General features: G+C 40.7%; 1 protein-coding gene across 6 annotated transcripts; it reads left to right on the forward strand.

The window, feature by feature from the left end:
• The first annotated feature begins 893 nt into the window (after positions 1 to 893).
• anln (anillin, actin binding protein) lies at positions 894 to 20088 on the forward strand. 6 transcript variants are annotated; one of them, XM_030741871.1, is made up of 23 exons: positions 894 to 1056; positions 2305 to 2434; positions 2533 to 2964; positions 3399 to 3703; positions 3861 to 4218; positions 6471 to 6640; positions 6711 to 6815; positions 6897 to 6996; positions 7695 to 7960; positions 8036 to 8190; positions 8276 to 8417; positions 11114 to 11249; positions 11611 to 11793; positions 12000 to 12126; positions 12289 to 12337; positions 12455 to 12508; positions 12802 to 12834; positions 12919 to 12937; positions 15976 to 16088; positions 16990 to 17076; positions 17166 to 17273; positions 18971 to 19143; positions 19225 to 20088. In XM_030741871.1, exons 1-23 carry the CDS (start codon positions 1039 to 1041, stop codon positions 19343 to 19345), a joined length of 3384 nt encoding a protein of 1127 aa, XP_030597731.1. In that variant the 5' UTR covers positions 894 to 1038; the 3' UTR covers positions 19346 to 20088. The 6 variants fall into 6 exon arrangements, with proteins under 6 accessions (XP_030597731.1, XP_030597733.1, XP_030597736.1 ...); XM_030741873.1 differs by having other exon boundaries at positions 12922 to 12937; XM_030741876.1 differs by having other exon boundaries at positions 7737 to 7960.
• The last annotated feature ends 7626 nt before the right edge of the window (positions 20089 to 27714 follow it).

Genomic DNA, 27714 nt, shown 5'->3' on the forward strand with positions numbered 1-27714 from the left:
AGAGAGAGAGAGAGAGAGAGAGAGAGAGAGAGAGAGAGAGAGAGAGAGAGAGAGATAGAGAGAGAGAGCGAGTACACATAGTACTCACACACACGCACACACACATACACATGGTTATGGTTTGACAATAGAAATCCTGACAGTGGGTTGATTGCTTTTTTTTGTTTGTTTGTTTGGTATGAGACAAGAATTTTTTTGACAAATTCAAAATACCCATTAGACCAAAAGAAACCAAAAAGTCTCTTTACACTATGAAAATCTGATGTTGCTGATTGAAACTGCATATTAGTGGTGCTAATATATTGAAAGCAAAATGTTAAAGCAAGAATATTAGGATAATAGTTTGTTATGTTACTGTGGCAAACTTTCTAAGGAAGAAACTTAGAAGAAACATATCTACCTTAACATTTCTTCTTAGTTTCTTCCTTAGAAAGTTTGCCACAGTAACATAACAAACTGTTCTTATCACATAATTATATTGTTAGAAAATACCATATTCATGAGAAGAAATATGGCTTTCCTACATTTTATTGATGAGTTGAAACAATACAGAACTAATTTTTGTAATCTACAAAAACCAAAAAGCTATTAAGACTAATCTTATTGAATAAAAATAATGCCTATATGATATCCCGGTATTATGTTGTGTAATTGTCTCCTTTGTTAAAGCATATGGCTTCTTCTTTCTTTTTTAAAATTTATTTTTTGTTCTTTTAGTTATTGTCTGTACCTTTATTATTTGATGTAAGTTCTCGTTCACAATAACTTTTTGAGATGAATAAAGTTTTTTTTAAAAAAAATCCACACATCCGGTCGCTTAAACCCAGCTCGTTGATTTTGATTGGTTGTAGGGGATCCGTTAAAGATTTGTGAGTCTGCGCAGTAGTCGCAGCGCTGAAATTCAAATTTGAACATAAGCTACTTTGTGCAGAGACAGAGAAGTTGGGGCGCAGCTCTTGTTTCGTTCTGGTACTGTTTATACAGCAGAGTAGGAACATTTTAAAACATCAGTTTACTTAGAAACGGGATCGCTCGAAAATGGATCCGTTTACAGAGGTGAGTCTCCGAAAAATCTTTACAACTTAGCGAACAATGGAAGAAGCTGCATTGATCTGACCTGTTAATACGGAGCTAACGTAAAAACTGAAATGTTATAATGGCATTAGAGACGCAACAGGCGATTTACAGTGATTTACTCCATAGTACTTTTACGTAAGCATGGGAAAGAAAACATGCACGTGTTTTTGTTACTAGACTAGATGGACCATTAAAAACAATGCCGTTTTAACATTTTAAAGTGTGTGTGTGTGTATATATATATATATATATATATATATATATATATATATATATATATATATATATATATATATATAAAAATATGTATGTGTGTGTGTGTGTGTGTGTGTGTGTGTGTTTGTGGTTTGAACAGTTGCCTGAGTAATTTAGCCTAGACTACTGAATGATAGTTCATATACACGGATTAACCTGCATTTGGCTAAAACGCCTGTTGTAATTATAAAATTGTAACGTCCCTGTTATATTAACTTGGTCAGTCTCACTATGCAGTGTCCAGTATTTGCACTTCTTAACTTGAAGTTTACTATTTAAAGGACATTCATGTTGGTGTGGGCAGCTACAGCGAGTAACTGAAAATAAATGGATGTCTGATATAACTTGTGTTCGTTGATCACTAGAGTTTGATCTAGGACGGCAGGCATTCAGGCAGGAGTGACTCATTCCTGAGTAATGCTGAAGGCTTTTCCACAGTGCCTGCAGAGTTTGTGCTCTGTGGTATGCGTTGAGGCTTGCACAGTAAATCAGGTTATGAAACAAGTACTATTTAGTTTTTCTTCTCTCAACGTTGCTTGTTGAAGTAATATTTTGGCCAAATTGAGATATCTATCTAAATGACTCTACAGTGTTAGCAAAGTAGAATTAGGCAGGTATCTCAATTTGGCCAAAATATGACTTAGGCAATTATGCTGTGAGGATAACGATATTCAGGAGTTATCTGGAAAGCCTCAAATACTGTCTTGGCTCTGACAGCTAAGAAAGCCAATTAGAATTTGAGTGTAAGGGGAAATTCCACCTTTCTGTGTGAAACAGATCTTTTGTTAGAGGTTTTGCACTTAGTACATCTCCAGTAAAAGCAGTTGTTAAACTTGTGAAATGTGGTGTTGATGAAACAGCTGTTACAGTTTATATTGGTGTGCAGATTAAATGAAAAACAGTTTCAACTGTATCAGCTTCATCTGATACAGTTGATACAGTTTTTATTAACAACCTAACTCTACAAACTAGAAACTGTTGGAGCGTACCCGGGCTCGCAGAGAGAACCTGCAGAAGAAACTTGCAGAGAGAACCAATGCATCAAACAGACAGATGGAGAAAAGGCCCCGAGAGCCACTGGTCCACACCAACACTGTGATCAGTGAGTTTCTTATGGATAAACACCTTTAGCTGTCTTTTCACTTCTGGCTCTGAGCTGCAACACTCTTGTGTTTGCATAAATTTCTTTATGACTTCCAGTTCCACAGACATCCACCAAGCCATCTCCCTCAAAGCGCAGGTGCTCTGGGGAAAATGTCCAGCCTGCAGCTGGTGAGGAGAACCAGGAGCCAGTGATGCCACGAGTTCCTCTTCTCTCAGATCCTTCCACAGATAATAAAGCCCCGGTGGGTCTAGCCAGCGTCCGGCCTTCCTCCTCCCTGGAGAAGACTTCAGCAAAGCCTGTTCTCCAGTTTCAATCAGTACAGCTGAAAACTGCAGAACCAGAGCCTGACAAGATGTCTGTCAGCACTGCTCTTGATCCTCCAAGCAGCAAAAAAGCCCTGATTGAAGGATCCAATCCAGCACCTCAGAGTAGCAAAGAGGAGCGTGTGGAGGATCCAGCTCCAGCTGGTGGCATGAAATCGCGCTTACAGAAGCTGGCAGAGGAGAGAAAGGGCTGGGACACTTACAGTAAGTTTTGTGCTGTTTAAACATGTTAACATAGAATTAGATTTTCTTATAAAATGTTTTTTAATTTACAGGAAATGACTAATAGGACTTTTACTGTAAAGTAACATGACAAAAATATATTGAAATGTTTCCTAATGCCATCAGTTTTAAAAGAATCTTTTACACATACAGTCATGTATAAAAATATGCTAATGTAAAACTATATACAGCACACACTGTATATAGCTATTGGCTGTCTTTTATGTATGATTTTTGGTAACCAAAATAAATCATTTGAAATGCGGTTACAGTTTTGATTCAGAATAGCAGCTGTTCCATCTTTCTCCACACATCAGCTCAAATGTAGGAATCTTATGTATTTATTAGTTAATTGTCAGAGTGACGCTGTCCACTTATTGAAACATCTGAGAGTGAAATTGTTTGTCCCTTTTCAGGCACTTGTGATACACCTTCAGACTGTATTCCTGTGTCCATGTTGAAGAGACCAGCTGCCACCCACTCTGTCCCCTCAGAGACTGGCCTTGGGAGGAGAGGCAGACTGGCCAACCTAGCTGCAACCATTGGATCCTGGGAAGATGATCTGAGCCATGCTAAAATCCCCAAAGAGAAACCAAAGGAGAAGCCTGCTACTTCCTCTGTTCCCAGATTTACAGTCAGAGGTGTTGCTTCCAGTACTAAACCCAATGCTTCAGTGACCACTTCAACTGTAAGCAGCAAATCCACAGGCAGCTCCAAACAAGTATTGTTTTCTTCTTCTGTATAGTCAGTTATCTCTTTGCATTTTAACATAAAACTTTGTTTTCCTTGCAAGGTGTTCTGTCACCAGGAAATTTCATCATGATCAGTTTGAATATGTTGTATAAATAAAGGGGGTTTCCATTTGTTTGTCTCTTCAGCAGGTTGTGTATTCTCCGGTGAAATCTAGTCAAGTGCTTCTCTCAAGCTTTCAAAAGGCTGACACCCCTGCATCCAAATACATACGAGATTCAGTATCCAGTCCTCAGAAGTGCTCCGACCAGGACGGTACCATCTCCTCTATTCCTGAGAAGACCTCAATCCAGGAAACAGCCCTCCCATCCACTCACCAGAAGGCCAGGTTCTCCCCCATGTCAGTGCCTCAAAACCCCCTCAAGAATCAGGCCCACTTCAGAGGCCTAAATGTCAGCTGCAGACCCCAGAAGCCTGAGCTTTGTGCCAAGCTCAGCTCATCTGCCCTTTTGGGCCCCAAGGAAAAGGCTACTGCTGGAGCACCTGGTGAGTCAGGCTGCTGATCGCTTAGGAATCATTTTAGAAAGCTGGATATGAACAAGTTGCTCAGTGGTATTCTCTCTATGATTTTGCATGTAAAAGATATCACCAGCTTTTTACCACATCAGCCAGTTTTATCCACTTTTTTGCCAGGAGTTCCTTTCTTACATTGTCATTTAATGCGAACTAGATTCAGAATCAGCTTTATTCACCAAATATGTTTTACACAAGGAATTTGTTTCCGGCTGTTGTTAGCTCGCTACAATTTACAAACAACACAATATGTAGACAGTGTACACATTTACATGTTCAACAGAATTTGCATATGTACGAAAATATAAATATAGTGCCAGATAAATAGTTACTGTATTATACAGCCTATATAAGTGCAGTGGCAAGTAAATAGCAGTTCAGTTTTTGTTATTAATGAGTTTGATGGCATTTGGAAAGAAACTTTTACAGTGTCTGTATAAGTCCTGGAGGGTGGGCAAAGGAGCACCTATGATTTTTGCTGCTCTATCCACCACCTTTTGCAATCTGCATGTGTCCTGTTTTGTGGCTGAACCAAACCACACTGTGATGGACGTACACAGGACAGACTGAAGGACTGCAGTGTAGAACTGTTTCATCAGCTCCTGTGGCAGACCGTGTTTCCTCAGTTGACGCAGAAAGTACATCCTTTGCTGGGCCTTTTTGAGCATGGAGTTGGTGTCGGCCTCACATTTTAGGTCACTGGAAATAATAGTTCCCAAGAACCTAAAGGTCTCCACGGTAGACACAGTGCTGTTGAATATGGTGATGGGGAGCAGTGTCGAGGGTTTCCTTTTAAAATCCACAGTCATCACAGTCTTTTGTGTGTTCAGCTCTAGGTTGTTCTGACCGCAACAGAGCACCAGCTAGGGCTGCAACCAGGGGCGTAGGAATGAGTTTACTATTGGGGGGGACACATATTGGGAACCTGACAGATCCATGAATACTCTGAGCAAAGCATAAAAAAAATATTTGATCTTTTACTTTCTTCTTTTTCAAATGTTTCTTGGAAAAATAGTGTTGTGTACACCTGTATTATTGCATGTATAATTTACATATGTATATGTTTTATACATATACATATACATATGTATATGTTTTATAATTGTAAGACTTGGGCAAACTGGCTTAAGCACAAATAATTGTTACCAGTGCATATGTAATTGTTACCAGTCCATAGTTACCAGTGCATAGAAAAATGTTACCAGTGCACACACAAATGTTACCAATACATAGATAATTGTTACTAATGCATTGATAATTGTTAGCAATGCATTGACATTTGTTACCAGTACATAGTTACCAATGCACAGATAAATGTTACCAGTGCATAAACAAATGTTGCTAGTGCACTAGCATGTTAATAAAAGTTCATTACAAATATATGTAAGCTTGGGGGCCCCCTGGTGGTCAGGGGGTAGCGGCTTCTTCTAGTATTTGCAGCTTTCACTGTTTTGTTTTCCGTGGAAACCGGGTTCAAATGGCTCTTTCCGGATTACAGGTTGCCGACCCCTGCACTAGCTGCTGTTCTGTTACTTTCTTCTTCGTTGGTATTGGTGTTGCTGGCAGACAATAGAGGCAATACTGCCCCCATATCTTCCTGTAGTGTATTGCAATTACAAAATCACACGATAAGCGGAACAAAATAGATGAATGGGTTTAAAAGTACGACACTTCCACGATGAAATTCCCCGTCGACAAATTTTTGTACTCGACGTCATCGATTACGTCGATGAATCGTTGCAGCCCTAGCACCAGCCGATCAATCTCCTGCCGATATGCAGACTCATCTCCATCCTGGATTAGTCCAATGATCGTAGTGTCGTCTGCAAACTTAAGAAGTTTCACTGTTGGGTCTGTAGAGGTACAGTCGTTTGAGTAAAGAGAAAATAGCAGTGGAGAGGGAACGCAGTCCTGTGGTGCACCAGTGCTGACTGTTCTTATATCAGAGGTAATATCCCCTAGCCTCCCCTGGTGTGTCTGGTCTGTCAGAAAGCTGGTGATCCACTGACAGATGGTGGGGGACACACTGGGCTGACACAGTTTGAGGTCAAGTAGTTCTGGTATGATGGAGTTAAATGCAGAGGTAAAATCCACAACAAAGATTCTTACATAGGTCCGTGGGCTGTTCATATGCTCAGATCAGTGTTGACACAAATTCATGTGTTGAGTATTTCCTACACAATTAGGAGAGATTGGGTTACATGGCTTTCTTCCATTCCAAACAGGAGTAAAATCTTTCCTGAAGTGCTTTGAAGAGAGGTGCCAGGAGCACAGCCAGAGCTCAGATGCTACAGTCAGTGTACAGACAAAGACTCCAAACACCAGACCGGCACAGGAGAGAAGTGCCCAGGCTGCAAATACAACCACCGCTGATATCACTTTGAGACAGAAGCCGGTAGGTTAATGTCACTCTTGGTTCTCCCCCCACATCCAAACAGCACAATGACATCATAATTACCTTTCAGGTGAACGAGTGTGAGGTGGCTCAAATTCACAGTCACTTCCAGCAGGGGAGCAAAATGAGGAAAGACAAAAATGAAGAAGCAGACAAGAAACACCCAGACAATAAGGTTGGACAACAAGCATCAGACAGGACACACAGACGAGATAAAGTCTCCCTGCATTTATTTTTCAAATGATGTGTTTTTCAGGAAGAGCTTGTTAAGCCTGTCAAGAGTGAAGTTTGCTCATTTGAAGCTGCTGCACCATGTGATGAGAAATTGGATACACCCGATGAGTGCACTCCACCAGGTATTACATGATGCTACACAACAAAGACCAAACATTTTGACTACTGGTAAAATATGACCATCAGTTATCTGGTTTTTGGAGCTGGAAATTTTGGGCTCATATGAGACTATTTTTAATTCTGAGTTTATATTTATTGTTTTTAATCACAGTTCCAATGAATAAGTAAGGTATGTTTTAAATATGTGTGTAGGTTTGACAACTGTCAGGATCTCTTCTCATCAACTCACCTTGTTCTTGTAGCCTTAGTGTTTTAATGAGGATCAAAGGTGACTAATTCTTTCTGTCACAAGTTGCAGTGAATTATAATAATAATAATAATATTATTATTAACTGTCAAAGTTTCCCTTCAGATTTCTCTGTCACAGTATCCCATGCATGTCTGCACAGGATACAGACACCATTTAAAAAAAAAAGTGTCATCTCAAAATGTATAAAATTTCATTTGAAAGATGAAAATTACTAAGAATTTCCATTATTATAAGGCATCAGTGTTTTCTCTGATCTTCATCAGTTATTTCGGTTTAATATCAGAGATTGAGTTTACGGCATAGTTACAGTTCTTTATTCTACACAACTAAAACAGCAAAACGTACTTCCTGGAAGTCAGTCTAAAGGTTTCATTACATTAGCTACCTTGTGTAACACTGGCTATAATAAGTAATGGCTATAAGGTCATGGGTTGCTGGTCTCCCCTCCAGTGTTGGCTTCCAGTCCCCTGAAGATGGTTGCTCACATTACAGAAAAGCTGACTGAAGAGACCCCAGAAGAAGAGGGGGGGAAACGAGAAGAAGAAAAAGTCGAGGTGAATGTGGACCAGTCCATCAAATCTACAGTCATCGATGAGCTGTTTGGGGATCTAGAGCAGAGTGAAGATCATGATGAGGAAGATGCTTTAAATATCTCTTCGATGTCTCTTCTCACTCCACTGGCAGAAGTGGTAAACAGTCCTGAAGAGAGAATGATGGTGAGAACTAATGAGTTCATAAGAATACATCAATAAATGGCCCAGTGATAACATTTCCTTCACGTCTTTGTGCAGACATCCACACCAGCCAACTCTTTCATTGTGAAAAGCACCACTCCTGACAGCGTCTCCAAACCCATCAGGTTCCAGAGAGCCAACCTGGTACTGAGCGACTCCTTAGATAGTAATAGTGTGAATACCTCAGGTGAAGACCACAAGCTTCCCTACAGGTAAGTGTTCCCTCCATGCCGTACCCAGATCCTTGAAAGTTCCCTGTTTTCACCGTCTCAAAGAGTGTTTGCTGCTGTCTGTAAGCATCGATGCATACAGGTCAACGAGGGTGAAGAACACTGAGAGGCCCAGTGTGAAGCAGGTTATTGTGAGAAAAGAAGACATTTCTCAAAGAGCAGAGCAGCCCCGAGGATCCAGCCTGTTCAGTGCCAAACAGAAGATGAAGGTTTGGATAAAACGTGTAGCTATGGGAACAATTTCCTTCAAGCTTTGATTTAAAGGAGACATATCATGCAAAATCCGCTTTTTTAGCCCTTAAATACATTTTGTTGTGTACTTTGAGTGTGTAGGAGTGCAGGAAATTTAAATGCATTCTGTCCCGGTGCTGCGTAGATATCTTGATATTCTTTTTTGGTCATAATTTTCAGTCTGTTCAGTTTTCTCTATTCCCTGTTACGTTTCCTTTCCTCTTACGTCACAGTATTTCCTGTGGAACTGCTAAACAAGGACATGTACTTCCAGCTTACTGATTTCATGAATCTGACATTTTCTTCTCACAGTGATTTTGTAGTCCAAGTTCAGTTATGCCGAAGTTGCAAGTAGACAAGTCAAAATGTTCGGTTGTTGGTGTATTTGATTCCCCTCCTGAGGCAAACCTCAGGAGGGGAATCAAAGCGGCCAAGAGGGACTTTAAGAGGAAGGTGGAGGAGCATCTGTTTGATAAAAATCTGAGACGGGTGTGGCAGGGACTACAGCACCTAACAAATTACAGAGGGAGCTCAGTAGAGATGGTAAACGGCAATGCCCCACCGGTGGAAGAATTAAATCACTTTTTCACCCGCTTTGAGATGGGGAGGTCTCAGCCTGCTCCTCCAGCTTCCCAGCCTTCCAACATTCGTGTGCCCAAGTTGCTGGAACATCAGGTGAGGAGGGTGTTGAAAGCTGTAAATCCACATAAAGCGGCAGGACCAGACGGGGTACTGGGCAAGGTATTGAAGGCTTGTGCTGACCAGCTGTCTGGAGTCCTCACAAGGATTTTTAACATCTCCCTGAAGCAGGGTACTGTTCCATCCTGCTTGAAAGCAGCCACCATTATTCCCGTGCCCAAGAAAGCCCCCAAAAGCTGCCTCAATGACTACAGACCGGTGGCACTGACCTCTGTGGTCATGAAATGCTTTGAGAGGCTTATCCTTCACCACCTCAAATCCTTCCTCCCCCAGAGCTTTGACCAGTATCAGTTTGCTTATAGGGCAAACAGGTCAACAGCTGATGCCATCACCACTGTCATACATGCTGCTGCCAGTCACACAGAGAAAAAAGGGAACTACGTCAGGATGCTTTTTGTTGATTTTAGCTCGGCATTTAACACCATTTTGCCTAGCATTCTTGTCAAGAAGCTGACCGACTTGGGGTTCCCTCCCCTCATCTGTGACTGGATCTACAGCTTTCTGACAGATCTCCCACAGACAGTGAGAGTGGGGACCTCCAGATCCTCCACCCGAACGCTCAGCACCGGCTCACCCCAGGGCTGTGTGTTAAGCCCCTTCCTCTACGCTCTATACACACATGACTGTGTCCCCCATCACCAGTCAAATATCATAGTTAAATTTGCAGATGATATAACGGTGGTGGGTCTCATCTCTAATGGCAATGAGACAGAGTACAGGGAGGAGGTTCAGCGGCTGGTAGCTTGGTGTTCAGCAAACAATCTTGTGCTGAACACCAGCAAAACCAAGGAAATGGTGATGGACTGGAGGAAGAAGACTGTGGGCCATGCCCCACTGCAGATAGATGGTGTCTGCGTGGAGAGAGTCCCCTATTTCAAGTTTCTTGGGGTGCATGTGGCTGACAACCTAACTTGGTCTACCAACACATCAGCAGTGGTTGCCAAGGCTCAGCAGAGGCTACACTTCTTAAGACTATTAAAAAAATGCCACCTGGAGGTAAACCTGCTGCAGACTTTCTATCGCTCCACAATAGAAAGTGTGCTGGGGTACTGCATCACAGTGTGGTATACTGGCTGTACTGCAAGGGACAGAAAGGCCCTGCAGAGTGTTGTTAAAACGGCTGAGAAAATAATTGGCTGTCCCCTGCCCTCTTTAGATGACTTGGCAAACTCCCGAGGGTTAAACAGGGCTAGGAAGATCCTGGGCGATCCATCCCACCCCAGTCAAGCTCTCTTCAACCTCCTGCCCTCTGGCAGAAGATACAGGGCTCTAAAGAGCCGGACAAATCGGTTCAGAGACGCTTTCTTTCCCTGGGCTATTACACTTCTAAATAATGCTCTAAATATTAGAAGGTGTAAATAGGTGCAAGTGTGGAGCGGGGGGGAAACAGAGTTGTGTAATTTAAAGGGTGGGTTGTGGGGCGGGGTATTCATATGTATGTACCTAGTTATTTGATCTGTTATTTATTTAGTTTTATTTATTTATTTATTTTTTTTTAAGACACTAGATAGATTGCTTACATAATTTCGTTGTCACATCGCTGCACAATGACAATAAAGGATATTCTATTCTATTCTATTCTATTAACCTGCATGATTCATTACATCGCCCCTCAGCATCAGAGGCTATTTGACGTGCTTGTTTCTCTGCTGGTAGATAATCGTATCGCTGCTATCAAACTACAAAAATGGCCGAACGGGGTGGAGTGGAACGCTCTGTGACCTGGGGGGGCGTGAAATGTCTCATTCACATTTAAAGAGACCAAAACGAGCTGCTCTAAGACGCCTCAGAAAAGCTGTAAAATCTGTGGAGCTGCTATAACAAGTTCAGACCAAAGCATTGCAGTTCTACTTTATACAGGCCATAAATGTATGATTTACATATGAAAAGGAAGGATTTAAAAGCATGATATGTGCCCATTAAATTCAAGGAATAAATAAAGTATATCTTACACAAATATCTGCATTTTGTGTAGATTCTAATAAATGAGATAAAGCTGCAGGAGACCGTTATCCATCAAGCCAGCCAGGCACTCAACTGCTGCACAGATGAAGAGCACGGGAAAGGCTCGCAGGTGGAGGCTGAGGCAGAGAGGCTGCTGCTGGTGGCAAGTGTGTTCATCCTTCATATTTACTGTGATTACAAAAACCCAACCTTATGGCTTATTTTGGGTGTAATCCTTATGAAAATGTGACATAACGTTGGTCCAGTTTATTTGTATAGCACATTATGAGATAATAACTTGAATAAAGTGCTCCACTGCTAGAGGAATCAAATAACAGAAAACAGAACAAAAAGACAGTTTAAAAACAAAGTGAGAAAACTTAAATAAAACAACACAAAAAAAATTTTCCATAGTGCGTAAATGTCACATTGTGTAAATGTCAACAGTTCCAAACAGTCACTATATAGAATAGAATGAGGTGCACGGTTTGGCAAATTCTTCAAACGCATTACTTTTGATGGTCTTAGCGGAGAAGAGAAAGGCATTGAAGGTGGAGCTGGACCATCTGAGAGGAGAGCCAGCTGGACAGAAAGAGGGCTCTACAGCCCTACAACCCGCTGCCATGACGGCCTCCAAGGGCTCCATTACCCTGCAGGAGCTACGTCTGCCTCTCAAGGCAGACTTTGTCTGTTCCACTGCCAATAAACCAGGTATGTTCACATTTCATAACACTATAGCCTTACATTTTGTACATTGAAGAGTAACCATTTCTTGCTGTATCTCAAATTAGTCATTCTTAGTAGATTATTTGTATTAGTTTAAAAAAAGTACAAAATAAAAGTTGGTTGTGGGTAAAATTCCACAGGGTTGACAATGCTAATGTGTACTAATGTTATCGGTCTCTTAATTATTGCAGAGTCAACCAAACATTCATTTTTCATCATGATTCATGCTGGAGCAGAGAACACTGTGGCCACTCCTTTAGCCAGCACACACTGTGGCCTCAGCGGAGACACACTCGCCTTCCCTACCAAGTTTACTATGTGAGTCAAAGTCAGTCAAAAACAGTTGGTGTAAGGACTGTTGTGCTTTGGTCTGATCACTGCTGTACACCTAGTTCATGTCATCGCTTCAATGGATAACCTCTATTAGTAAATACTAATCCATTTGTATAGCGATTACTAATCAAAATCCTTGACTTTCAGATCTGATGTTGCCAGTGACTTTGACATCAGGCTGGAAGTGTACTGTTTGGTACGTGTCTTTTATTCTACAAGTACACTGAGCATGTTGCAGACAGATTTGTGTAACTGATACAGTGTATGTTTTGTAGACTTGCTGATAGTACTGATTAATGCCATTCCCTTTCAGGTGCAGAAACGAGAAATCTGCAGTGACAAGAAGAAGAAACCGAGCAAGTCAAAAGTAAATCCTGTTTTGTTTTGTTAGTTTTTTACCTGATGGAAAATGCATATCATCATTTGATACATGCTTTTAAAGCCAAATAGCATCCAAATGGAGAGACAGGCCTGTGCACTGTCCCTGCTGCCTCTAAACAAAGACGCCACTGTAACACTGTAACACTGTCTCTGTGCACAAATTTGGGTGGTCCTTTTTATCAAGTTGAGAAGCTGCAGAAGTTGGTTATCAGTTTGCCATCAGACTTTACCCTCTAAAACAGACTGAATGTTGGTTTTTTATTTGCTTTTTCATACTAGGCTATCACTCCAAAAAGATTCCTCGCTGTCACTGTAAGTACTTTAAAATAAACTTTAAAAAATTCACAGCAAATATTCTACTTTCCACCTGTTAATTAATTTAATCTTTCCATACAGAAGAGTACACAGACACCAGGTATGTGAAATTAAAACTTATACAAATTTTGTACTTAGACTGTCACAAAACGTAACATTTCATGATAAAGGGTAAAAGATATGAAGGTGATGGACTCAATTTAAGGTCCAAAGAGATGCTGATGCAGTAGAAGGGAGCATCATTTGACTAAATGAACCTATTGGAGAGAGGGCACAAACATTAGGAGTGACCAAATTAATAATCTGGTACTTTCTTATAAAGAAGAAATGCACTAGTTGCTCCACAACACAAGGGAATAGGCCATGGCCACGAAGCTGTTTCTCAGTATGTAAGTTCTGTGATAAAGCATTTACTCAGGAATATGTGAGGCTTGCCCTTAGAAAAAGAAGAACATGGTAGCATAGCTTAGGTTTGCAAACTTGCATCTGAACAACGTACAAGATTTTTGAGCAATATTCTTTGAGCAGACAAGACCAAAGTGGTTGAGTTAATCACCGGCTCCTTAGTATACAAAGCATTTTTAGAGTCACATGTACCATACCATACCATACCATCTTTATTTATAAAGCACTTTAAAACAACCACAGCTGACACAAAGTGCTGTACATTAAAACACAAATAAATAACAATTTAATAACTTTCAGGTTAAAAAAAAAAAAAAAAAAAAAAAACAGTTTAAAACTAGATCCCGCTGGAGTTAAAAGCCAAGGAAAAAAGATGGGTTTTAAGACGAACTTTAAAAGTGGACAGTGAAGGGGCCGCTCTAACCTGCAAAGGCAAGTCATTCCATAACTTAGGACCAACAACAGAGAAAGCCCTGTCCCCTCTGAGCTTCCTTCTTGATCTTGGTACCTCCAAGAGCAGCTGGTCTGCTGACCTGAGAGACCGGCAAGGTATGTAGGGGTGAAGAAGCTCAGAGAGGTAAGGCGGGGCAAGATTGTGCAAAGATTTAAAAACAAACATAAGAATCTTAAAATGAATCCTAAAATGTACAGGCAACCAGTGAAGTGAGGCCAGGACAGAGGTCATGTGCTCTCTCTTTTGAGTTCCCATCAAAAGTCGTGCAGCAGCATTTTGAACCAGCTGCAGACGTGAGAGTAGCGACTGACTGACTCCAAAATAAAGTGAATTACAGTAATCCAGTCGAGATAAAATAAAAGCATGGATCACTGTTTCAAAATGCTGCCTAGATAGAAATGCTTTTACTGATACCAATTGCTTCAAATGATAAAAACTGGACTTAACCACAGCTCTGATTTGGCTGTCCAATTTAAAATCACTGTCCACCTTAAAACCAAGATCAGTAATAATGGGTTTAAAATATACCTCCAAGGGTCCCAGGTCAACAGAGGAGGACTCACAGGAGCCACTGGGTCCAAACACCATTACCTCTGTTTTCTTTTCATTAAAATTTAAAAAGTTCAAGGCCAACCAAGCTTTAATATCACCTAGACATGCCAGGAGATGTTTTATGGAATGGATATCCTTCTTCTTCAAGGGCAAATAAATTTGACAATCGTCAGCATAACAATGAAATGAGATTCCATGTTTTCTGAGGATAGAACCCAGAGGCAGTAAATACAGTGAGAAAAGCAGTGGGCCCAGAATTGAGCCCTGTGGGACACCACATGGCAGAGAAGCAGCAGATGATTCAGCATCAAGAATGCTCACAGAAAAAGTTCTCTCTGCCAGGTAAGAACTGAACCATTTAAGAACAGTGCCACCAATGCCTACTAAGTGGTGTAAACGAGATATTAAAATGTTGTGATCTACTGTATCAAAGGCAGCAGTTAGGTCAAGTAAAACCAGAACAACATGGTTCCCAGAATCACATGCAAGAAGGATGTTATTAAAAACCCTTAATAAAGCAGATTCTGTGCTATGAAGGGTTTTAAAACCTGACGGAAAAACCTCCAGGGTGCTATTCTCATCTAAAAACTGTTTCAGCTGACAGTATACAATTTTTTCTAAAACCTTAGAAAGAAAAGGCAGCTTGGAAATAGGCCGATAATTAGCCAGCACAGTAGGATCAAGGCCAGGTTTCTTAAGTAGCGGCTGCACTACTGCATGCTTAAAAGTAGCAGGGACCACACCTGAGGACAGACTGCTATTTATAATGGCAAGAACAGGCTGCCCTATAATAGATAAAATTTCTTTAAAAAATTGTGGAGGGACATGATCATGGGGGGAACCTGATGGCTTAATATGGTCAACCACATCCTGTAAGAGTCACAGACTCAAACTGAGTGAAAACAGCAGAGCAAGGGACTGAAACAGAGGGGTCAGAATCAGGAGCTGTGATAAGAGCCCTGGTAGTAACAACCTTTTCAATAAAAAAAATGCAGAAAATTATTACACGTCAGGAGAAGCTTCCAAACAGGCATTCTGGTGAATATTAAGCACAGAGTCAACAGTGTTAAATAAAACACGTGGTTTATGGCTGTTGGAGGAAATATTCCCTTTTTGCCTCTTTAACCGTGCTCTGGTAGTGACGCCAGCAGTCTTTTAAAATTTGAAGAGTCACCTGCCGTTTATCTTTTTTCCACCTTCGTTCAGCTATGTAAGGTATGCTATGTAAGGCTACATGTAAGGCCTGTAAGGCCATCTGACAGCTAAAGCTAGGCCCGTACTCACAGCATACAGCAGGACACTGATCCCTGCAAATCTACTACCCAAAGCCCAGACCTCAACCCAACTGAAATGTAGTGCAGGACTTTGTGCATAAACATGGCCACAAACTTCAATGAACTGAAGCAATGTTTTAAGGAGGAGAGAGACACAATAAAGAGAGAGTCATACAGAAAATCATTCTTTGAGTGTATTGCTGTTAAAGTTGGTTTGGCAAGCTCATATATATAATATATATATATATATATATATATATATATATATATATATATATATATATATATATATATATATATATATATATATATATATATATATATATATATATATAAGTAGTCACACCTGACAAGTAAGACAATCATTGTCAGCCACACTCCTCAGGAGAATCAAAATGAAACCTGTGACCTTTTCTGCTTTCTTTCTGTCTGACCCTTCACATTTCTCTGTAGTTGTGGCCAGTCCAGGAGGCCCCGGTGCCGTTCGCACCAGTAACTTTGTTCTGGTTGGCTCATACAAACTCACTCTGTCTTCAGTTGGGAAGAACAAATTTTCCTTGAACAAGGTATGAAAGCCCTTAATTGCACTTCTTCATATTCCCTGCATGTTTTTTCTACATTCACAGTGTTATACATTCTAGCTGGCCTTTGTCTGAACACTGCATCCATGACAGTAACGTCTTTGTCATGCATATGTGAACACAGAAACCCTCAATAACTGTCTGTTCTGCCTATTTCAGTCATTCTTTGTTAGATAAATATGAAGGAAGTTAAAGAGACTTGCCTGGTGATTAAAAAAAAAAAACCATCTTAACTCTGTTGTTAAGCTAACATCAGCTTAATGTGTTTACACCTTTGTTTTAATTGGAAAGTGGCATTAGCCTTTAAACATCTAGATTAAACAGTCACCTGTAGTACAGTGCAAAAGACTTGAGCCACACAGGTGACGCACCTAAAAACACAAAATCTGCAGCAAAAGAACAACATGTAGCATAGACCTGACAGATTCATCTGGCCCTTTGGGTGATCCAACTAATGTTCACCAGATCCTCAGAAGGAATGGTCTCAGTGGAAGGGAAACGGGGAGATTTATAGGTGTGCCTTTGAGGTATTACACAAGAACTGGACTAAAAAATATGTGACAACTGGTGTTATGGAGTAATGAATCCAAGTTACAAATTTTTGTTCAAATCATCAGGTACAGAGGTCAGCAGAGAGGTACAACATTGGGTGTCTGCATAGCCATCTGTAAAACAGTGAAGTCTCTTTCATGGTCTCAGCCAGTGGTGTTGGGATCTTGTCAAAATTGATCATTTAAAATCAATTAAAAGCAGTGATGCCAAATTTTTTTTGGCCTTATACTGTATTTCCATGTATGTTTTAGTAAATTATTGTGCCTATTTTCCTACTAAAATATACTGTATAAACAGTTAACCTTTCATTCAGACTGATTACTCTGGGTTGTAGGTGCCATTCTTGTGCCCTTTGGAGGGCCATGTCTACCTTAAGATGCAGTGTGAAGTGGGGTCAAAGGTGGAAGAGAGGGGCTTTCTGGTGAGTAAGGATCAGATGATCCTGATGCTGGCCTTAATGTGCTGTTGCTACAACACTTCTGGAAGTCTAACCCCCCCCCCTCACTATAGACGATGTTTGAAGATGTTAGTGGATTTGGAGCTTGGCACAGACGATGGTGTGTACTATCAGGATACTGCATCTCCTACTGGACTTACCCAGATGATGAAAAGAGAAAGGTAACTATACAGGTGCTGGTCATCAAATTAGAAATCATGAAAAAGTTATTATTTATTTCAGTAATTCAGAAACTTGTATATTATATTCATTCATTTCACACAGTGATATATTTCAAATATTTATTTCTTTTAATTTTGATCATGACTAATGAAAACCCCAAATTCAGTACAATAATCCCTCCCTACTTCGCTTTTTGTGGACTCGCTGTTTCGCGGGTTTTCAATCAATATTAGTGTAAAATATTTATCACGGTATTTTCACTTTTTCGTGGGTTTTTGTGGTACTCGTTCTTCACATGCGTAGTACGTGTTGTACAGTAATGTGTATATTTGGTGTATAAGTGTGTGGGGAGGTTTTTAAAAACTTAAAATAATGTATAAGTATTAAAATAAATATAGCGTCCCTACTTCGCGGATTGCGGGTGGTCCTGGAACGTAACACCTGCGATAAGTGAGGAATTACTGTACCTCAGAAAGTTAGAATATTGTGAAAAGGTTCAATATTGAAGACACCTGGTGCCAAACTCCAATCACTTAATTAACTCCAAACACCTGCAAAGGCCTTTAAATGGTCTCTCAGTCTAGTTCTGTAGGCTACACAATCATAGGGAAGACTGCTGACTTGTCAGTTGTCCAAAGATAACCACTGACACCTTGCATAAGGAGCGCAAGATACAAAAGGTCATTGCTAAAGAGGCTGGTATGGAGTAAGATCACTGTCAAAAAGATGTGTGCATAATTCTAACATTCGTATTCATAATTGAGAAACTGCGGATTAGGATTGTTTTGATGTGAGTATGAGTCTAAAGTTGAGTGCAAAGTGTTGTGAATACAACTCTACTTTCTCCAACTACGAACTCCTCCTCTGTGTGGACACGAATTCAAGTTTGTGGATGGAATTACTGAAATAAATCAACTTTTTCATGATGATCTAATTTTATGACCAGCACTATCCTTGAAAATATACCCATCCCCACTGCCACTTTGTCTGAGAAATGCTACAATGAACTGTGCTGTGTATTTAAAAGTAAAACTCAGAAGCCACAGCGTGTACTTGATTTTTTTTGTCACTCTCAGATCTCTTGCTGAAAGCGATGGGTACAGAAAACATTCCAGTTTAAGTTAAATCCATAGATCAGGGATCCTCGAGGGCCGGTGTCCTGCAGGTTTTAGATGTGTCCCTGATCCAACACACTTGAGTCAAATGGCTGAATGACCTCCTCAGTATGCAGTCAAGTTCTCCAGAGTCCTGCTAATGACTTCTATATTTGACTCAGGTGTGTTGAAGCAGGACACCGGCCCTCGAGGCCTGGATGTGAGGATCCCTGCTATAGACCATTAGAACTTTGCTCATGCAATAACACTGAAGCAACACACAGCTGCCAAATAACATTTAGAGCATTTGAGTGTGTTACTGATATAAACCTGCAATAAAAACTGAGTCATTAACAGAATGTGCCAAAGTTCAAAGCCTTAAGAACAAAAAGACCTCTGAGCTTAGAACTGTGAGAACAAATGGCAGAAGATGGTCACAGCCTGCTTACCAGAGGAACAATGCAGGACAGTGCATCTGTCACAGGAGCTAAAGCAAAGTGTTTCAGTGGAGTGTGAAGATACACTCAGGCTAAAACAGACCTATAGTAAAAGGTGTACAATATTGAGACAGTCAATCCTGATTATTGTTCTGCATCTCCTAGAATCCCATTGGTCGTATCAACCTGCCCAACTGTACCAGTAAGACAGTGGAACCAGCTAGCAGAGAGTTCTGTGCCCGACCCAACACATTTGAGCTCATCACAGTCAGACCACGGAGAGAGGATGATAGAGAAACTCTGGTCAGCCAGTGCCAAAACACCATGTGTGTCACTAGGTATGTTACCAACAAGGTGTGAGTTTGTATTTCAGTAAAGTTTGTAAGTGATAGCGAACATGCTCTACTTGTTCTCTGCAGAAACTGGCTGAGTGCCGACACCAAGGATGAGAGAAATCTGTGGATGAAGAAGCTGAACCAAATTCTGTTGGACCTGCATATGTGGCAGCCAGAAGCTTCTTATACACCACTGTCTAACTAATCCCTTTCTCTGGACTGCTGGTGACACATGCCTCACTAACTGTAATACAGCATGACACTTGTTGGATATTTTCACATGTAGATATTTGGCTAGAATTGAATGACTGAATCTGAGGACAGATGAGAGGAGGTGTAGGTGTTGGGTTTTAGCACTATATTGTGATACATTTTCAGCCTGGTTTGATATGCTTTGGCTAGTGTTATGGTGTCACCTTTTTATGTTAATGCTAATATTTAATATTAACATGATGTATGGCTTTAAAACATTTGGTATCAGCACTAAAATCTGATTATATATGGTGTTGAAATTACTTATATTACACATGACATTGGTGATTATCCTACATGACAACAGAACATTACTCGTGCTTTATACACTTTATCTTGTGGCAAGACTTTTAAAAGGTAGGGGGTGTTGTTTTGGTATTGTTTTTGACACCCCCGTGCATGTGCAAAGGTTATTAGAATTGTATTTAAATGTTTCTGTAACTTTCTGAAATGTAACAACAAAGCATAGGGCTCTTAGTTGCACCCCACTGTGCTACATAGAGTATGTAACAGCTTTTCCAGTGTCCGACAGATAAATGTATTTGGATAAAATAGAAAATTTTTCATATTGTTGATAATGAATACAATCTGAAGAGAACAGTGTACATGCATTGTTATCCCTATGAATAAGCAGGGACTGTTTTATCCTTTTATATACTGAGATGTGTCAGGAATTTGTGAATCAAATCAATAAATGCCTGCTTACGTTTACCAGTGTGTACATTATTATAAATTAACAATGATAAAACCTAAATAACTTTGCAAGATGTGGAGTATTTAATGTTCTACTATGTAAATATTAAATGAAAAATAATGCTCTCTAAGCATTTTGGTATACAGTGCAGTGAATTAGTATTTGCCCTGATTATTTCTTTGTTTTGTTTTTTCAGTATTTTTCATATTTTTAAGATTAGATTAAGATAGTGTTTATTTGTCACATGCACAGTTATACACAGTACAATGCACAGTGAAATGTATTTTGTACCTGCAACCATATATACACACACATATAAATAAGAAGAATAAAAATTAAAAAAAAGTAATTCACACTATACACTATACTCTATATACTATACACTATACACACTTTTATAAATTATAATATTTACATTGTGCAATAATGGTCCAGTTAGGGCTCAGAGTTGAGCAGACGGATGGCTTGTGGGTAAAAACTCTTCTTCAACCTTTCAGTCTTAGCCCTCAGGCAGCGGTAACGCCGGCCTGATGGGAGCAGGGAGAAGAGAGAGTGTCCGGGGTGGCTGGGCTGTTTTAGGATCTTCATGGCCCTCAGCCTGCACTGCTTGGTGTAAATGTCCTGCAGGTTGGGGAGGGTGGTTCTGATGGTCCGTTCAGCTGAACGAACCACCCTTTTTAGGGCCATGAAGTCCTGCTTGGTGCAGTTTCCCATCCAGGTGGTGATGCTCCCACGCATGATGCTCTCGATGGTGCAGGTGTAAAAGTTCCTGAGCACCTTGAGTGGGAGCTTGAAGTCTCTCAGCCGCCTGAGGAGGTAGAGACGCTGTCTGGCCTTCTTCACAGTGATGTTTATGTGATGAGTCCAGGACAGGTCCTGTGAGATGGTCACTCCCAGGTATTTGAAGGTGTCCACTCTTTCCACCTCAGCACCACTGATGACAAGTGGATGGTAGTCCCTCTGCTGCTTCCTGCTGAAGTCCACGATCAGTTCCTTTGTTTTGCTGACGTTGAGCAGGAGGTGGTTCTCCTGGCACCAGTTCTCCAGGCGGGAGACCTCTCTCCTGTAGGCTGTCTCCTCATTGTGAGAGATTAGTCCCACAACAGCAGTGTCGTCAGCAAACTTGATGATGACGTTGGACTCTGACGTGGCCTCGCAGTCATGGGTGTACAGTGAGTACAGCAGAGGGCTGAGCACACAGCCTTGGGGGGATCCAGTGTTGAGGGTGAGGGAGGATGAGGTGAGGTGACCCACTCGTACCACCTGTGGTCTGCTGGTCAGGAAGCTGTGAACCCACCTGCACACTTTTTGTCACACTTAAAGGTTAATTTTAAAACGAAGATAACTCAAATACAAAATGTAGTTTTTAAATGATTTCATTTCTTAAGCAAAAAGGCTATCCAAGCCTACCAGGCCCTATGTATCTCGTCAATAGTTTTACATCCTCACTGCGTATAACTTTGGATACTGTGGCTCCTCTGAAAAGGAAAGCTTCAAATCAGAAGTGCCTGACTCCGTGGTATAATTCACAAACGCACAGCTTAAAGCAGATAACCCGAAAGCTGGAGAGGGAATGGCGTCTCACTAAATTAGAAGATGCTCATTTAGCCTGGAAAAAGAGTTTGTTGCTCTATAAAAAAGCCCTCCGTAAAGCTAGGACATCTTACTATTCATCATTAATTGAAGAAAATAAGAACAACCCCAGGTTTCTTTTCAGCACTGTAGCCAGGCTGACAAAGAGTCAGAGCTCTGTAGAGCCGAGTATTCCTTTCACGTTAACTAGTAGTGACTTCATGGATTTCTTTACAAATAAAATTTTAGACATTAGAGAGAAAATTATTCATAACCATCTCAAAGATTATTCTTCATGTTCGGCTGCTTTCAGCACTGCTGGTATTTGTTTAGACTCTTTTGCTCCAGTTGATCTTTCAGAGTTAACTTCAATAGTTACTTCCTCCAAACCAGCAACATGTTTATTAGATCCCATTCCTACTAGACTGTTCAAAGAAGTCTTTCCAATTATTGATGCTTCAATCTTAAAAATGATCAATCAGTCTTTATTAGTTGGCTATGTACCACAGACCTTCAAGGTGGCTGTAATTAAACCTCTACTTAAAAAGCCATCACTGACCCAGCTGTCTTAGCTAATTATAGGCCAATCTCCAACCTTCCTTTTCTCTCAAAGATTCTTGAAAGAGTAGTTGTAAAACAGCTCACTGATCATCTGCAGAGGAACGGTTTATTTGAAGAGTTTCAGTCAGGTTTCAGAATTCATCACAGTACAGAAACAGCATTAGTGAAGGTTACAAATGATCTTCTTAGAGCCTCTGACAGTGGACTCATCTCTGTTCTTGTCCTGTTGGACCTCAGTGCAGCTTTGATACTGTTGACCATAACATTTTATTACAGAGATTAGAGCATACTATAGGTATTAAAGGTACTGCACTGCAGTGGTTTGAATCATATTTATCTCATAGACTCCAATTTGTTCATGTAAATGGGGAGTCTTCTTCACACACTAAGGTTAATTATGGAGTTCCACAGGGTTCTGTGCTAGGACCAATTTTATTTACATTATACATGCTTCCCTTAGGCAGTATTATTAGAAAGCACTGCATCAATTTTCATTGTTATGCAGATGATACTCAGCTTTAGCTATCAATGAAGCCAGATGACACACATCAATTAGTTAAACTGCAGGAATGTCTTAAAGATATTAAGGCCTGGATGACCTCTAATTTCCTGCTTCTAAATTCAGATAAAACTGAAATTCTTGTACTCAGCCCCACAAATCTTAGAAACATGGTGTCAAAGCAGATACTTACTCTGGATGGCATTACTTTGGCCTCCAGTAATTCAATTCAATTCAATTTTATTTATATAGCGCCAAATCACAACAAACTGTCGCCTCAAGGCGCTTTGTATTGTGGGTAAAGACCCTACAATAATACAGAGAAAACCCAACAGTCAAAACGACCCCCTATGAGCAGCACTTGGCGACAGTGGGAAGGAAAAACTCCCTTTTAACAGGAAGAAACCTCCAGCAGAACCAGGCTCAGGGAGGGGGGGTCATCTGCCGCCACCGGTTGGGCTGAGGGGAGAGAAAGACATGCTGTGGAAGAGAGCCAGAGATTAATATCAATTAATGATTAAATGCAGAGTGGAGTATAAACAAAGTAAATAAGGTGAATGAGAAACAGTGCATTATGTGAACCCCCCAGCAGACTAGGCCTATAGCAGCATAACTAAGGGATGGTTCAGGGTCACCTGATCCAGCCCTAACTATAAGCTTTATCATAAAGGAAAGTTTTAAGCCTAATCTTAAAAATAGAGAGGGTGTCTGTCTCCTGAATCCAAGCTGGGAGCTGGTTCCACAGAAGAGGCGCCTGAAAGCTGAAGGCTCTGCCTCCCATTCTACTCTTAAGTATCCGAGGAACCACAAGTAAGCCAGCAGTCTGAGAGCGAAGTGCTCTATTGGGGTGATATGGTACTATGAGGTCTTTGAGATAAGATGGGGCCTGATTATTCAAGACCTTGTAGGTGAGGAGAAGAATTTTAAATTCTATTCTAGATTTAACAGGGAGCCAATGAAGAGAAGCCAATATGGGAGAAATCTGCTCTCTCTTTCTAGTCCCTGTCAGTACTCTAGCTGCAGCATTTTGGATCAGCTGAAGGCTTTTCAGGGAGCTTTTAGGACAGCCTGATAATAATGAATTACAATAGTCCACCCTAGAAGTAATAAATGCATGAATGAGCTTTTCAGCATCACTCTGAGAAAGGATGTTTCTAATTTTAGAAATATTGCGCAAATGCAAAAAAGCGGTCCTACATATTTGTTTAATATGTGCATTGAAGGACATATCCTGGTCAAAAATGACTCCAAGATTTCTCACAGTGTTACTGGAGGCCAAAGTAATGCCATCCAGAGAAAGTATCTGGTTAGACACCATGTTTCTAAGATTTGTGGGGCCGAGAACAAGAATTTCAGTTTTATCTGAATTTAGAAGCAGGAAATTAGAGGTCATCCAGTCCTTTAGGTCTTTAAGACATTCCTGCAGTTTAACTAATTGATGTGTGTCATCTGGCTTCATTGATAGGTAAAGCTGAGTATCATCTGCATAACAATGAAAATTGATGCAGTGCTTTCTAATAATACTGCCTAAGGGAAGCATGTATAATGTAAATAAAATTGGTCCTAGCACAGAACCCTGTGGAACTCCATAATTAACCTTAGTGTGTGAAGAAGACTCCCCATTTACATGAACAAATTGGAGTCTATGAGATAAATATGATTCAAACCACTGCAGTGCAGTACCTTTAATACCTATAGTATGCTCTAATCTCTGTAATAAAATGTTATGGTCAACAGTATCAAAGCTGCACTGAGGTCCAACAGGACAAGAACAGAGATGAGTCCACTGTCAGAGGCTCTAAGAAGATCATTTGTAACCTTCACTAATGCTGTTTCTGTACTGTGATGAATTCTGAAACCTGACTGAAACTCTTCAAATAAACCGTTCCTCTGCAGATGATCAGTTAGCTGTTTTACAACTACTCTTTCAAGAATCTTTGAGAGAAAAGGAAGGTTGGAGATTGGCCTATAATTAGCTAAGACAGCTGGGTCAAGTGATGGCTTTTTAAGCAGAGGTTTAATTACAGCCACCTTGAAGGTCTGTGGTACATAGCCAACTAATAAAGACTGATTGATCATTTTTAAGATTGAAGCATCAATAATTGGAAAGACTTCTTTGAACAGTCTAGTAGGAATGGGATCTAATAAACATGCTGCTGGTTTGGAGGAAGTAACTATTGAAGTTAACTCTGAAAGATCAACTGGAGCAAAAGAGTCTAAACAAATACCAGCAGTGCTGAAAGCAGCCGAACATGAAGAATAATCTTTGAGATGGTTATGAATAATTTTTTCTCTAATGTCTAAAATTTTATTTGTAAAGAAATCCATGAAGTCACTACTAGTTAAAGTGAAAGGAATACTCGGCTCTACAGAGCTCTGACTCTTTGTCAGCCTGGCTACAGTGCTGAAAAGAAACCTGGGGTTGTTCTTATTTTCTTCAATTAATGATGAATAGTAAGATGTCCTAGCTTTACGGAGGGCTTTTTTATAGAGCAACAAACTCTTTTTCCAGGCTAAATGAGCATCTTCTAATTTAGTGAGACGCCATTCCCTCTCCAGCTTTCGGGTTATCTGCTTTAAGCTGTGCGTTTGTGAATTATACCACGGAGTCAGGCACTTCTGATTTGAAGCTTTCCTTTTCAGAGGAGCCACAGTATCCAAAGTTATACGCAGTGAGGATGTAAAACTATTGACGAGATAATCAACCTCACTGGGAGCAGAGTTTAGGTAGCTGCTCTGCACTGTGTTGGCACTGAAGAGCATAACAATGAAGGAATTAGATCCTTAAACTTAGTTACAGCACTTTCAGAAAGACTTCTACTGTAATAAAACTTATTCCCCACTGCTGTGTAATCCATTAAAGTAAATGTAAATGTTACTAAGAAATGATCAGACAGGAGGGGGCTTTCAGGGAATACTGTTAAGTCTTCAGTTTCTATGCCATATGTTAGGACAAGATCCAGAGTATGATTAAAGTGGTGGGTGGGCTCCTTTACATTTTGAGAGAAGCCAATTGAATCTAACAATAGATTAAATGCAGTGTTGAGGCTGTCATTCTCAGCATCTACATGGATGTTGAAATCACCCACTATAATTATTTTATCTGAACTGAGCACTAAATCAGATAAAAAGTCTGAGAAATCAGACAGAAACTCTGAGTAAGGACCAGGTGGACGATAGATAATAACAAATAAAACAGGTTTTTGATTTTCCCAATTAGGATGGACAAGACTAAGAGTCAGGCTTTCAAAAGAATGAAAACTTTGTCTGGGTCTCTGATTAATTAATAAGCTGGAATTGAAGATTGCAGCTACTCCTCCTCCTCGACCTGTGCTTCGAGCATTCTGACAGTTACTGTGACTCGGGGGTGTTGATTCATTTAAACTAACATATTCATCCTGCTGTAACCAGGTTTCTGTAAGGCAGAATAAATCAATACGTTGATCAATTATTAAATCATTTACTAATAGGGACTTGGAAGAGAGAGACCTAATGTTTAACAATCCACATTTAATTGTTTTATTCTTTGGTGCAGTTGATGAAGCTGTATTATTTATTGTTTTTGAATTTTTATGCTTAAATAGTTTTTTGCTGATTTTAGCTTTGGTTTTTGGTGGTCTGGGAGCAGGCACCGACTCTATGGGGATGGGGGTTTGGGGGGATGGCAGGAGGAGAGAAGCTGCAGAGAGGCGTGTAAGACTGCAACTCTGCTTCCTGGTCTCAACCCTGGGTAGTCAGTTTTTAGGAGGGTTAATAAAGTTGGCCAGATTTCTAGAAATGAGAGCTGCTCCATCCAAAGTGGGATGGATGCCGTCTCTCCTAACAAGACCAGGTTTTCCCCAGAAACTTTGCCAATTATCTATGAAGCCCACGTCATTTTTTGGACACCACTCAGACAGCCAGCGATTCAAGGAGAACATGCGGCTAAACATGTCGCTCCTGGTCTGATTGGGGAGGGGCCCAGAGAAAACTACAGAGTCCGACATCGTTTTTGCAAAGTTACACACCGAGTCAATATTAATTTTAGTGACCTCCGATTGGCGTAACCGGGTGTCATTACTGCCGACGTGAATAACGATCTTACCAAATCTACGATTACCCGTAGCCAGCAGTTTCAAATTTCCATGAATGTCGCCTGCTCTGGCCCCTGGAAGACATTTGACTATGGTCGCCGGTGTCTCTAGCTTCACGTTTCTCAAAACAGAGTCTCCAATAACCAGAGTTTGTTCCTCGGCGGGTGTGTCGCCGAGTGGAGAAAAACGGTTAGAGACGTGAACAGGTTGGTGGTGTACCCGGGGCTTCTGCTTAGGACTACGCTTCCTCCTCACCGTCACCCAGCCGGCCTGTTTTCCCTGCTGCTCGGGATCTGCTGGGGGGGAGCTAACGGCGGCTAAGCTACCATGGTCCGCACCCGCTACAGGGGCCTGGCTAGATGTAGGATTTTCCAGGGTGCGGAGCCGAGTCTCCAGTTCAGAAAGCCTGGCCTCCAGAGCTACAAACAGACTACATTTATTACAAGTACCGTTACTGCTAAAGGAGGCTGAGGAGTAACTAAACATGTGACACCCAGAGCAGGAAAGTGCAGGAGAGACAGGAGAAGAAGCCATGCTGGTAGTGAGTCGGCTAAGGGCTAAGCTACTAGCTGAGCTAAGCTAGCGAATTTCTAAAAACAAATAAAGTGAGTAATGTGAATACAGGTGATTCAGCAAAGAGTATGCTATTTAAAGTAGGTGAAGATTACACTAAAATATGTTATTATTCAGATAAATCGAGTTATACAGATATAACAGCTAACAGACAGCAAAACACTGTGCTCCGAAACAGGAACAGGAAGTGATACAATACCGCAGTGAGACTGCGGTATTGTATCACTGTGAGAAATCTTGGAGTCATTTTTGACCAGGATATGTCCTTCAATGCACATATTAAACAAATATGTAGGACCGCTTTTTTGCATTTGCGCAATATTTCTAAAATTAGAAACATCCTTTCTCAG

This window comes from Archocentrus centrarchus, chromosome 11 (genome assembly GCF_007364275.1).
Source record: "Archocentrus centrarchus isolate MPI-CPG fArcCen1 chromosome 11, fArcCen1, whole genome shotgun sequence".
NCBI lineage: Eukaryota > Metazoa > Chordata > Actinopteri > Cichliformes > Cichlidae > Archocentrus > Archocentrus centrarchus.

Excerpts from the sequence above, each read along its gene's own strand:
- anln (XM_030741871.1), top strand. Across the intron at positions 12,509-12,801 it reads AGAAACCGAGCAAGTCAAAA|GCTATCACTCCAAAAAGATT; the intron begins GTAAATCCTGTT and ends TTTTCATACTAG. Across the intron at positions 19,144-19,224 it reads AACACCATGTGTGTCACTAG|AAACTGGCTGAGTGCCGACA; the intron begins GTATGTTACCAA and ends TGTTCTCTGCAG.